Source organism: Pithys albifrons, chromosome Z (assembly GCF_047495875.1).
Source record: "Pithys albifrons albifrons isolate INPA30051 chromosome Z, PitAlb_v1, whole genome shotgun sequence".
Lineage (NCBI taxonomy): Eukaryota > Metazoa > Chordata > Aves > Passeriformes > Thamnophilidae > Pithys > Pithys albifrons.
The window spans coordinates 23,277,156-23,291,237 of NC_092497.1; the positions used below are offsets into that span (position 1 = coordinate 23,277,156).

The 14,082-nt window shown below is 40.1% G+C and overlaps 1 protein-coding gene across 3 annotated transcripts in view; it reads left to right on the forward strand.

Annotated features, from left to right (window-relative positions):
• Nucleotides 1-2,283: 2,283 nt before the first annotated feature.
• Nucleotides 2,284-14,082, forward strand: part of SREK1 (splicing regulatory glutamic acid and lysine rich protein 1) — a 34,601-nt gene continuing 22,802 nt past the window's right edge. The window contains exons 1-2 of one of the 3 annotated variants that reach the window (XM_071581361.1): nt 2,284-2,610; nt 6,573-6,706. In XM_071581361.1, coding sequence (XP_071437462.1) covers nt 2,450-2,610; nt 6,573-6,706 — 295 coding nt within the window. In that variant the 5' untranslated portion in view covers nt 2,284-2,449. Of the gene's footprint in view, nt 2,611-6,572; nt 6,707-9,337; nt 13,982-14,082 lie in introns of those variants that run through there. The other 2 variants (XM_071581362.1, XM_071581363.1) reach the window with 2 other exon arrangements.

The window sequence follows — 14,082 nt, forward strand, 5'->3', positions numbered from 1 at the left end:
TAGGCAGTTGTAAGGGAAAGCAGATGCTTTCTATTCTGAGGTTCACTCAGAATCTCCAAAAAAACCTGTGGAATTTCTTGGGTTTTGCAAGTTAACTGACATCATTGCTCGTACAAGCAAGGCCAAGGTAAAATGGAAGAGTCTATCTACGGAAAGTAAGTGCACCAATACAGTTACTGAGGAGTATAAAAACAGGTGAGCAAAATTGAAAAGTAACTTCCACTCGTATTAATGCACTTAGATCACAGCTAAAGTTTTCTCCTGACATACAGCAATATCCAGGATGTTAATGCAGGTTTGCTAGCTATTGATTAGAGATGCTCTAGATCAATTCCCTTTCTGCATGTCTTGTATTTAACTTTTTTTTTCTCAATAGCTCTAGATTTTTTTTTTAATATTATGAGAGGGAGGGGCTCTTTAACACTCTTAATTTTTAAACATTTTAACTAAAACTGCTGTTGTCTGCTTCTGGCCTTTAAGTGACGTTATGTGTTAAGCCAAGGCTTTCAGCATTAGAATTTATTTTTAGGTTGGTTTGTTTTTTTCCAATTCTTCTGAAAGACAAATTCCTTTATTTGTGTTAGTTTCCAAGCTAATTTTGTACTGTAGCAGGGACTGACAAGTACAAAATTTAAACAGCTCTTTGTTTGTTTTGTTTTTGAAAAGCAGACCAGTACCTCAGGATTTATATGCACCATTAAGACTTTACCTGAAGGAGGGTATCCCAGTCAATTCTGACCTTACAGAGCTTTTCTTTGTGAATTTTAGAGCTCATTTTTTGGTAGCCTCCACTGAGAGATGAAAGGAGAAAGCACAAAGAATGTTCAAAGCAGTAATAGCTTCAACACCTCTGCTAACCATCTTTGGAAGAGATGTACTAGCAAAAACGTAAGAACACTTTATGTAAGGTTCCTATATATAGAATAATCTTACCAGAGTTTCATTTTGCACAATATATAACAAAAGCTCTGGAATTCTCCAGTTAAGCTTCTCTTAACTTGGGCTAATTAGAAGCTATCAGAATGGTTGAAAGAAAGGATTCAGCTTTGATTTTGAATCTTACACTGTTGGAATATGGATATAATTTTTAAAAAGCATATTAGTGCACCAATTACCATTTTGAAATGTCTTACCCAAAACATATTCATAGGCATTTTAAAATAAAAATGAATCTCTGAATAAGGGAAGCACTATCCAGACTTACCTATGGAGATTCTCTAAGAACTGACCTACTTGCTCAGGAAATAGCACAAATTTGCTGTGCTTTTCAGCCCAGATAGCCTCAAAAACATTTCAGGCCCATCTCAGTTCAGGTTCTGGGTATGGCACGTCTCATGCGCCGTCTGAAAGGTTGTGTGAAACCTTCAGCCTTTCGGTGCCAAAAGTGCAGAGCTCTGCACGTCGGGAAGGCTGCGCTCAACCCTTCAACAGCGACCACAGACACACAGACAGACAGACACACAGACAGACACAGACAGACAGACACACGGACAGATAGACAGACACACAGACATACACAGACACACACACGGACAGACACACGGACAGACACACGGACAGACACACGGACAGACAGACAGACAGACACACGGACAGACACACGGACAGACACACGGACAGACAGACAGACACACGGACAGACACACGGACAGACACACGGACGGACACACGGACGGACACACAGACACAGACAGACACACAGACACAGACAGACACACAGACACAGACAGACAGACAGACACACGGACAGACACACGGACAGATAGACAGACACACAGACACAGACAGACACACAGACATACACAGACACACGGACACAGACGCGCTCAGTCTCATTTCGTCCTGCCAGTTTGATTTTTAATGACAACTTGAACTACAGTTCCAGGTAATGTCTATGTAATTGGGGCAGATTCGCAGCCAACTTACACCAGAACCACTGGCAACCTATTCTCTAAGAGACCCCTTCCTGTTCAGACACGGGTGTTCCAAGGCTGTATTCCCTGCGGTTAAACTCTCCCTGCTCTCCCGGACTCGGACCCCCAGGTGGTACCTGCAGCTTGTCCCGGGGGTGTCAGGTCCCGTCCCGTCCAGCCCCATCGCCATTCCCATCCCATCCCAGGTTCCCAATCCCTGGTCCCCAATCCCTATCCCCATCCCCGCTCCCGCCGCGCGCGGGCACGGCCGGCCCCCCCCGGCAGGCGCCGCTTCCTGGGCGGTCCCTGGGCGGTCCCTGGTCGCCCGCCCCGCCCCGCCCCGCCCCGCCCCGCCCCGGCGGCTCCGTGGGAAGCGGCAGGTCGGTCGGGAAGCGAGGGCTGTTCCCGCCGCGTGCTCCCTCCCGCGCGGGCGGAGCTGCGGGAGCGGGCGCGCGCGCCGCCAGAGGGCCCCGCCGCGCCCCCGGCGCGCGTCCCCGACCCCGCGGGTGCGCGCGGAGCGGGCGGCAGGCGCCACCATGATGAACAGCGGCGGCATCGGCGTCCCGCTGGGCTTCCCCCTGGGCCCCACGTCCGTCATCCAAGTCACCAACCTCTCCTCGGCCGTGACCAGCGAGCAGATGCGGACGCTTTTCGGCTTCCTGGGAGATATCGAGGAGTTGCGCCTCTATCCCCCGGAGTAAGTGGGGCCCGCGCCGGCCTCCGCAGCGCCGAATAATCGGGAGGAGAAAGCGGCGCGCAGGGGCCGGGGGGCGGCGGGAGGGCAGCGGCAGAAGGCCCAGCCCGCCATCTTGAGTGCGGGCACCGGGCTGTGTCACGTGGTCCCTTGTCTTTGTATGGCCGGAGCGGCGGGGAAGGAGCTGCGCCCGCACTTAAGATGGCGGCGCCGACCCTGTCCCTTCCGCGGAGCCGCCTCGCTGCCCCCAGCGCTGTCCCCGCTCGGGCCAATGCGGGACAGCTGGGCCGGGGAGGCTGTAGCCGATCCCCGCTTGCTGCCTTTCTTATTTATTTTCCCTTTCTGGTGGAAGAGGTCTGCTCCGAGGAGGGGCTGTTCGAACAGAAACCAGAATAGCGGAGGTTCCGCAGAGGGACGGAACCTCCCGTGCCTTGTGCTCGGGAGTTACCCTCGATGAGACTTCTGCAGTAAATAGATCACGGACTTCCCACCTCTCCCTAAATTGTAGCGGATCTTGGGGGTGCGCTCAGGATACAGGGGCTCGCAAAAGAGCAGCATTGTCTCCCCCGAGCAGGTGGCAATCGGCAGAGAGGGGCAGGAAAAGACATCTTTTTCCTCTAGATAGCATTTATACTGCAAAGTGAATAAGAGACATGCCCTTTCAAACTGTGTATTTATTTTCTTACAAAAATTAAATTGGAATAGCAAAAAAGGAGAGGGAGTAATTCGCATCCAAATACTTGAATTTTAGTTAAAAACTGGGAAGTGAATAAGAGACATGTCCTTTCAAACTGTATTTATTTTCTTACAAAAATTAAATAGGAATACCAAAAAAGGAAAGGGAGTAATTTGCATCCAGATACCATAATTTTAATTAAAAGATGTGAAGACTGACCAAATTTCATTGTACAAAACTGAACAGACAAAAAGTTGCTGTTTTTATGGAGCGACATTACATCTGAGTATGTTTGAATGCCAACCATTCAGAAAAATTAATATGTAAACAATCATGATATGCTTAAAATAGCTTTACTGATTTTTTTTAAATACTTCAATAAGTATGTGGTGGATTTTGACAGTTTTCTAGGGTTTTACCTTGGAGATGTTCCACAATGGAGTCTTTGTGCTTTGACTTTTCTCTTGACTGATTATGGTTTTTTGTTACAGCTCTAACTCTCCTCTTTCACTGGGTTGTATAAGAGACTTTAAGGCAAATTCATACTTTCTTGACTTTTGTATACAAATAATGTTTGTGCTGATGTGTACAGTTTTGCCATTGTGTCTATACACACATAAAATATCAAAGTCCAGTAGTGCAGTAGGATTTAACTCAGGAATGTCAAGGTTATAATGCTGTAAAATTCAGGGTTTGTGATTAATTCAGTTTTCAGAGACAGGATGTGGGATTGTGATTACATATTTTGCTCGGGCTTATTTACATTTTTTGTGCATAACTATTAGAAACATGGATTTTCTTGCCTAATAGTTATGGACGTTTGACCTGACATTCAAATTACTATCTTGGGACAAAATTAAGCATTAACTCTAATGGTTTGTTGTTGTTTTGTTTTTTTTTTCTTAAATAAAGAGGTGCCTCCTGTTGATTTTTCTGAAAATATATTTGAAGAACGTTATTATAAATTCAGAAAACTGTTTTACTCAGAAGTGGATGGGAAGCAAAGGTATCCCAAGCAAAAAGTTTTATTAACTGTTTGCAGTACAGTTGAAATCTGAAGGTGGTTTGCAGGCTGTGGCGGGTCTTCTGCCCTGGGTATGTTCTTCAGTATTTCAGCCACTCACACTGGGCATTGTTTTTGGCTTTGAGGAGCCCAGTGATGGCTGTAATCGGATTCCTAGTCCCAGCCATGCTCTCAGGATATGCTTGTCACCCAGCTGAAGTCCATTTTTCAGACTAGCCTTCAAAATCACATTTATAGGGATAAGCCTTCAAGTGCAGCTGTAAGAGGATTTTTGAACAGTTAAATGTTGAACAGCTTTATTGAGCAGCAGTTGGATTTCTGTGGAATGAGTTGTTTGAAAACAGGGAGGCACAAACTGTCTCCATGAGGTGTGGACAGACCTGCTGTGTCACACTGTTTGAATAGTCTGGAGTGCTGGAGCACTTGGGAGCTAGAACACTCGAGTGTTTGAAAATAACCTGTTGTTTGAACCTAAATTTGGGCAATGGGCTAATTGGCCGTAACCCTTCCCTAGTCAAGGGCAAGACTGGATTGGCCTCTGGGTTCTGCCACCAGGAAGCTCTGCTCTGGTTGCAGCCCAGCAGGCGTGGAGAGGTGGAGGCACGTGCCATACCAGACCTTGGTGATGGGACTGGGGCCGCTCCTAGTTTGGAGCCTAAAGCTGTTCTGGCCTTGAATCCCAGTGGCTGAGCAAAGCCTGGTTTAGTGTGGAGGGTGCCACCAGACTGAGTCATTATCACTTGTACCTTGCAGGTACTTTTAATTCAGAAAAGGGACAGAGATTGATCACCTGTATGGTCCAATAAACAGACAGTGTTCTCTCCTGGTGACAGCAATATAGATGAGACATTTGACACAAAACACACAGAGCCTCTGCACAATTAGTCCATACCATTCTGTTTAAAGAAGTTACGAATTTCTGTTGTCACCTCCACACACACAGCCCCACCTCCCCACCCCTCCCTGAGAAAATTGGACATTTGGAGAAATGTTTTGTAGGCTTTCCTTCGATTTTTTTTTTTTACTCTAGCTTTCTGAATGGGTCATTCTTAGGAAGTACTTTCATTGATTGTTATTCTGTTGGGAGGTGGAACGTTGCTGTCTCTCTACAAAGGAAAACAAAAATATCATAAATGTGTGAGTACTATTTGGATACTTATTTCCTTTTTGAGTTATTTTGCTTTCGTAACCTTGAATGAGAGATGAAGGTATTGCTTTTTTGCATCAGTGCTGTGTAACCACAGGAAGAAGACCATGACTCTCCTTTAGTTTAGCCTCAGAAAAGGTTAGCAGAAAAAAAGATACAAAAAGAATGAAAGCAGATCAGGACTTTGCTGTTTTAGCAAGACTTCTTGAGAAGCCAGCTAGGGAGATTTCAGAGGCCCACTTCGTAAAAAGGACTCAGTCACTGTGAAACCTTCTAGGGTTATAGATCTTTCGGATCTTAAAGAGTTTCCCTTGTTGCAGATGCAGCATTAATTGGTTTAGCAGAGATGGTCTCCTTACAGAGAATTTTTCCTTCCTGACTTTCAGAAAACACTTGGTACCAAGACTTCTTTGTAGAGCCTCACTTGCAGTAGTGTTCAGATATTAATATTTTTCAGCATACTTTTCACATAGTTTTTGTGATTTAAATCCAAATAATACAGGATGATGAATATTAAAAGAACACTTGTCAGAGCTGGCTCTATAGGTGCTGACATGTGTGTGGATTACTGGGGGGGCCTGAAACTGCCTGAAACAGGTTTGTGTTCAGAATTGTGTTCTTCAGTTGGCGATGAAAACAAAAAAGGGAATAAACTGAGGAGACCTTAGAAGTCTTCAACAGTGTGGACCACAGAACCTTCAGTGAAGGCTGCAGCCATTTGGGTTGTAGCACTCACATGTGTATTTAAAAAGAAACAAAGAAACCCCAAGCAATGATAACAGAACCCAAGACATGCTCTCCTCCTGTCCGCCTTGTGTTCCCATCCCCCAGCAAACCAAACCAAATCCAAAAAAACCCTTGGGGCTGAAAAATTAGTAAATTTTTATACTCTTAGGACTAACTTTTCTAGGAAGTCTAAAACATTTTTTTCCTTTAAGGAGTAATAGTTAAAAATGCATACATGCAATTATTTAATATGACTAATTGTTTTTTTTCCTTTTATCTTGCAGCAACACACCTAGTCTAAACTGCACCTTTTTTAAGAAGTAATAGTTAAAAATACATGCATGCAGTTTTTTTACTATTACTGATTAGTTTTTTTTCCTTTTATCTTGCAGCAACGCACCTCTTGCTTTTTCCTCCAAAGTATGTTATATTAAGTTTCGTGAAGCATCGAGTGTTGGTGTGGCCCAGCATCTCACTAACACGGTTTTTATTGACAGAGCTTTGATAGTTGTGCCCTGTGCAGAAGGTTGGTATTTTAGACATTCTTATATTCTGTTGGTCTTTGTTGTGTCTGTTAATTGTTTTAAGCTTTCCGTGTAAGAAGGTGGTGCTCTGTTGGTCTTTTATTTTATTTTATTGCTTTTTGGAAGAAAAAGTCTTGAATCAAAACTGAAAGTTGAGTAAAGAAACCCAATTATATAGATCCAGTTGAAATTAAATTAGCCAAAAGATAGTTTCTTTAAAATAAGGTAATTCAGTTTTCTGTAATTATTGCATATTTTGAGGGGGGGGGAAAAGTAAAATAATTCCTTTCACTATGGTTTGTGTTGGCAAGGTTATTCTCACACAGAGTTCTCACTGAAGTCAATGGAGCTCTGAAAAGGTCAGACAGTTTCCTGGCACAATAAAATCACAGTTTGAATCTTAATATATCAACTTTGGTGTCGTGATTTTTTTGTTGACTTGTGACTTTTTTAAGGTACTGATTATTTTTGCACTTTTTAAGAATGCATCCCAATTTTGACTTGTAGACATGTGATATATGCATTTGGCCATTTTAGAATCATCTAATCTAAAACATGTAGCATTCATGATGATAATTACTGTTCAAATATAACTGTTTCCCTGCTAGTTTAATTTTTAAAATGCACTTTTTATTTCTTGTTACTGTTGAAAATGTTATTTTGTGTGCCATAAAAAGCTTTTCTTGTGTATAGCGATACTCTTTTCTTCAGTTTTACGTTTCTCTTTAAGTATACAGTGATCTGTACAGAATGCTTTCATCATAAAATGCTCACAACACTCTTGATAAAATAGAGTACTTGATGAATACTGAATTGGCAAATGTTCCTTAACTATCTGTGAGGCCGCAGTTTCATGGACGTGTTCAACACCAGACAGTTTGCATTGTTTGTACAGTATCCAGTTACATGAAGCGTGGTCCCAGTGTAGGCATTTTGATGGAGTCAGGCAGAGCCCCATTGACTTCATTGGGATCCTTGTAGAGTCAAGCATCTGACTGTTTGGTTCTGGGCCTTTTGCCTCTTTAAAGTGGAATCCTTCCAGCTGATGGAGTGAACCTGACTTCACTTCCAGCTCGGTAGCCCTTTTGCCATGAGCAGTACGCACAGTGATTGAACTGGAAACTGCAGCAAGTCCAGAAATACCTCTTACTAACATCTCTAACTACCACAGCCAGGTTTTGTTTCAAAAAATACTGTTGACTTCCTGGAGTTTGTTAACAGTGGTCCTAGAGTACCATTTTTTGGCATGTTTCCCACACTATGATCTAGGTAGCATGAGATTAGTGCTGCTGTAATAATCACTTGGGATGTTCTTAGCAAACTCTGCCAAATCTCCAAAATTTCACAAACCCTCTAAGTATTTTCATTAAAGGCCTTATTGAGCTGCAATACACTGCTTGTTCTTATAGCCTTCTTATTAGAGGCATGTGGCACATGCATTTGTCTTTGTAAAGCCTAGACTTTTAGTTGCTTTTGTGCCTTGTTTTGGGAGCTTTTTGGGTTTGCATTTTGAACTTGTTCTAAAGCCACAAAGAGAGTATTGCTATATCCATTTGAAACGGTGTAGAAGCTAAGGGGACCAGAGTCCCTAGTTGAAAAAGTGCCCCTGAAGACATTAACACAGGTTCAGAACTGTCAGAGAGGGAAGATTGCTGACTAATGAGGGAACACCACCTCCTGGTATTTTTCTTTTCATGAGGTCACTGCCTGACACAATATGGCAACAGGCAGGTAAAGCTACATTTTTCCTTAGTTTCTTGGTGGTAGACAATGAATGGAAGGAGAATAAATCAAAGTTCTGACAAATCTTGTTCAAACTCTATTTTGTAGCTGATTTATTAGGCATTTCTGAGGAAACCTGTTAAAACTGTCACTGTTCAAAATCATTCTGGGCTCCAAAGATATGTGTGCATAATTAGGTGAACAAGTGATTGGGTTTTGAGGTGACTTCTCTTTTTTAATGTCAGAATGCTGTTTATTACAATCACTCATTTACCAAAAGATGTGAATTTATACAGATTTAACTTCCTTATGAATTTACGGTGTGGAATAACGGAATAAGTATGGCTTTGGAGACCATGGCTCAAGGTCTTTGATGCTCAGTGTATCACATGATGGATTGTTAATGCAGTCAGTGGAGTGGATCATGGGCTTTAAAGTAGTGATGGCTTTATTCTACCAGGAGGTAAAATTATATCATTGTCCAACAGTGCCAATAATAAAAGATTTTATGCACCAGGTTGAATGTTGAGGAAAGGTAAAATGGAACTCCGAAAACCTCATTTTAAAAAACAGAATAATTTCTGAAATTTGGAGTGTGTTTCAACAGTGGTAAATCAAGGAAGCATGAGGAGGGAATCAGTGCAGAATGAAATCAGTCTCAATTATGTGACATTTAATGAACAATTTAACAAAAATGTAAATGAATGAAGATTACTAAGCTGTCAATATAAGGCTTTTTATGTGTGTGTATTGGTAGGGTTTTTAAATATACTTGGAAAACACAAAGGTTGAAAGATAAACAAAGATGCCACCCTAATCATTCTAAATTTTATGTCCACATTATCTGGTAGATGGATTTTGATTAATTTGGTTTTGTATGTTTTCTCTGTGTGATATTTGTGCATTATTAGATGACTAGACTGGCCAAGGCAGACCTGTTACACTTGCCTGAGTTAGGCATTGTTTGCCATGCCACTAAACCTGCCGCCAAGTGAAACCTTCATGGGGGAAATGAGATCGAAGTCTGGCCTGCTGAAGATGGACGCCCTGTCTCTGTTTTTATTTTATTTTGCTTTCTTTACTTTCTTTCTTTTTATTTTATTTTGTCCCTTTTTTGTTTTGTTCTGTTAAATCTCTTTCCCTTGTACTTGTGAACTGGTACTTCAGTTCTGTAAAAATGATGTTTGTAAAGGGTTCGCAGTGTTTGATCTTGAAGTTGACCTGATGCTGCTTATGAATGGTGGATGGTATACAGAGATTTAGAATATGATTAATTTTCAATGCTGTGAATTAAGGATAAATTTGATTTAGAATACATTTAAACATCTAAATTGAACAGATGAGCACATCGTGTCCGAAGACAGAAATAGTGAAAATTATAACGGTTTTGAGATACATTCTTTCATATGGTGTGTTTAATAAGTTTATCTTGGAAAAGGGCATTTGAGCCTTACTTCAGAAGAAATCAACTTCAGAAAGTAAAGTCATGATATTTCTCTGCTATTTTTCCTCAGCAGAGTGTTTTATTTTAGGTTGCACCATCTGTTTAAAAGAAAGCTTACTATTTATGTCTTAATATGATGAGTTTAAAATAATATTTCTGAAACAGTTTTTATGAATAGTGAATGTCATGGAATATTTGTTTACTCTTGATGAAACCTTGCTGCAGTGAGATCAGTGGCAGTAAGATTTCATCCTTCTGTTTTTGTAATTTTCAGAAAAGACTGTTTACCACTCATAGGTACAAATGCAGCCTGAAATTTTGGTTGGAATGTGTTATGTGAGATGCATTGTCTTTAAACAATGTTATTTGTGGGAAGATTGAATCAGTTCTCTGTATGTGTGTGCGCGTATGTGTGTATATATTGCATTTTGACATGCTCCAGTGGTAACTATTTCAAAAAGAGGTTAAAAAAAAAGTCAGAAAAAGAACAGTGTCTTCTTGATCATCTCACAGTCTGAGAAGCCCTGGCAGTTCATGCTGGAGTGATTGAGGTGGTTCTCATCCCTAAATAACTTTTTTACTTCCTGTGAAGTGGAGGCCCTGAAACAGAAGTGGTGGATTAGGTGGTGTGTCTGGTCCTCAGGCATTGGTCTTCCCAGCCAGCTGCTTTGGGCTCTCTTGTTTTGCTCTGCAATGCACCAGGCCCTGCCCTGCAGCTGGGAAGGGCCTTGCTTGGTGATGTTCGTTGGATTTGGCAGTTGAGGGAGTTGCCAGTAGCTGTAATCTCTTTACTCACTGCTGCTAAATCCACTGAGATTCATGAGTTGGATCACAGGAATTAGTTTATTTGTAAGTGCACATGTTCCCTTGACTTAAAATTGCAGGAAAAGAATGACACTTCTTTATGGTTACTGTAGATGTGAACAGTATTTCAAAACAAGCAAACCCATTTATTGCAGAAGCACTTTTGGGGGTGAGGATTAACCGTGGACTTCCACTACAAATAAAAGGAAATTAATTTCTTCTGAGCACTTGAGGAATAAAAATACTGTGATTAGGTCTTGCTTAATGGAGGTATTTCTGTCCAGCCTTCAGCAAAATGGATTCTGATATGAACTAGGTTGACCAGGGCCTTCAGACTTCGATGGTAACAGAACAGTAGCAATCACAACTGTGTCTAGGCAATGCTGAGCTAATCTACATTTCCTTCTGGATTCGTTTGCAAAGTGAAGACTCAATAAATAAGTGGTCATAGAAACTGTAATTTACTAAGCAGAAGAGCCTCTAAGAAATCTTTCTAAGGATGGGTTATAGACATGGCACATTTATTTTGTCTGCTTCTCTCATTAGAAAATAAATATCTTCACTTTATTTCCATTCAGCTTTTAAATACCGTATTTTAAAAATTGAAATGTTATTCTTCAACTAAATTATCCTACTCTGTTGTGTCATAACCCATATTTTATTGTATTTTTGTGGGCTTATATTCCTTTTGCAAATAAATTCACAGAGATAAAAGTCCAAAATTTAAAGCCTGTAACTCATGAGGCTATTTGGTTTCACATTTTCCCCCCTCCATTAATTATTAAATTAAATTAAATTAAACAATTAATGTTTAAATAACAGGGAAGTAGATTTTCAAGATATTGCAAACTTTCTCTTTTTTTGTTTGTTTTTATTTCCCCACAATAGAGTTCTGTAAATTTTTCAAAAATTTGACGGGGTCTCAAAAACTGGATAAGATTATCTTAAAAGACTATCTTTGAAAATACAGGCAAATTTTCAGGGCTATGTCTGTAGAGACAGAGACTTTCTCTTTCTTGAAAACAAAATAAATGAATTTTTTTTTGTAATAATTTAACTGACCAAATAGATTTTGTATTTCAAGTACAGCTTTACGTTGTTGAAAGACCAAACTATTCTGGAAATAGTGCTGCAAACTTTGTAGTTTACATATGCATGCTGTTCATTCTTTGTGCTGCTGTAATGGTGAACATAACTAAAGTGATCAGTGGATTCCTTGAACAATATATGAACAAATAAATAATTCCAGTTATTTCAGTGCTATGACCAATGTACTTTAGGTTTCTATTTAAGTCCCTTTCTGAACGTGACTTACTGTCCCTAGTTCTGTGCCTGACTGGGTTCCTGTCTAAAAGGGCTAAATGCCTGTGCATTGTGTACGTTGACCTGATGAAGTGTGTGTTGAATTGCCTGTATGTCAGTGCATACTTAAATTTGGCATATGCTTATGTACATCACAGTCCAGGGGTCGCAATCAGCGTGCAGACACACCCCTTCAGGAGCCATTTCTGCCACTGGGTTTACTTGTTCCATGTCTCTTGATCCACAGAAACCTGCATGAGTATCTGGTTAATTGCAAGATGCTCAGTTCAGGGTAGTTCTGGTTCATTAGTTTTTTGCAAACACTGAAGCTTTTAGATTTTCAGAACGGGTACATAATTCTATGCCTAATTTGCATGCACAGTTGCTGGAACTGCATATTCAAAAGCCTTTTAGTTGGAAACATGTTAGGCAGGGTGTGCAGCAAAGTATCTGATGCTTTTGAGCAGTCGGACAGATCAGGTGCACCTCTCTTTGCATGCCTGATTTCAAAATGAGATCTGTAAAGAGCTCTGAACATTGTGATGGTGGCTTAGATTCATGCATGTTTTTTAAAAAAGGCCTGGAATTCATTATTGCACAGTTAATTCTTAAGTGCTAACAATTTTCCTATTTTTCTCCTTTAGATAGCAAAATCAAGTGGTTTCTTACATGTTAAGGAGCAAGTTGTCTCAAAATTTAACATAAATAAGATAAATGTAAATAGGAAGCATGAAAAAAATGGGTACTGTGATTTTGTCTTTTCTGTTCCACCCATGCTACATATAAATTTGGTTTCATTTAGATTTTTTTCTGTCTTTTGGTCATATCCAACTGTCACCCAGTCTTTCCCATGGATAGTAGAACAGATTTGCAACGCTTTTTTCATTTCATAGTAGTGTGTTTTCTGTGGGGTCAGTTGAAACACATAGAGCTAAAACTGTTATGAAACTGGCCTCCTATTTTGTTTTTTGATGCGAATATTTGTATATTAATTTTTAAATTCTGAACTTAGAGGTCTTGTAGTTAAAGCAAACACAGTTCGAGTCAAAGCAGTAAAAGCCAGTGGCACAGCTTTTGTATGTTCCTTGACTATTAAAACAGTGTTTAAATAAGAGCATTTACTTTATTAAGGTTCATGAGGTAGTACCAAAGGGCTTAGTCGATCAACAGATGTGCAGTCACGCCAGTAGCTTTGAACAGATCACAGATAAGTAGTATAATTAAAACTTATTTCAGTAGTTTTTCAGTTCAGTGTTTCTTATTTGTGCCAGTTTAAATCCCTTTGCATTTCAAATTTAAAATGTACATTTAACTGTAATCCTAGTGATTTAACTATTAAATCTTTTGATTTTTGAAGATTTTTTGTTTCATTTAATGGTCTAATTGTGACTAACATTGAATGAAACCTGCATTTAATTCAGATTAGTTAATACTTACACTTTTAGCACGACAGGAGGATTATAATCTGGTTGAAATAGCCAGAAATACATTAGCTGTTTAATTATGATTTTTTTCAGTCTCAGTAAATTTAAGGCTGATTTATCAGAGTTTCAGATAAATGTAGGTGACTTAGGATGTGGGACAGTACAAATCCAAATTTTTTTCTGCTCTTCCCTCCTCCACCTTCAAGTTCACTTGTAGTGTGTATTGTGTGCAGTCACAGTAGTTCAGTAGTTTTTTTTACTTTGTTTTTTTTATTTTTGCATTCTAAGTAGCACCAGACGAATAAGGAAAAGCACAAATTTCAGTTAGCACATACCTTGTTTTTTTCCTTTTTTTTTGTTTTTCTTTCTTTTACTGATTTGGTTATTTGCCATTTCTGGGGATTAAACTTTAAAAAATGTTCTTCTTTTCTGTATCTGATGTTCTGTGTGCTATTAGTGATGCAGCCAACACGAACGGTTGTCATGTGTAAAACAACTTTCGATCACCGCGAAAACACCGCCCTGGGAAAGCGTCCATGCTTGATATCGTTTGGTTCATGAACGTTAAGTTTCCAGTACAGGTGACCCATAGCTCAAAGTGTTAAATAATTGTATACATTATTCAGTTTTTAAAATAATAATCCATTAATGAGATTGCTAGTCTTTGAAATTTTTCTCACTT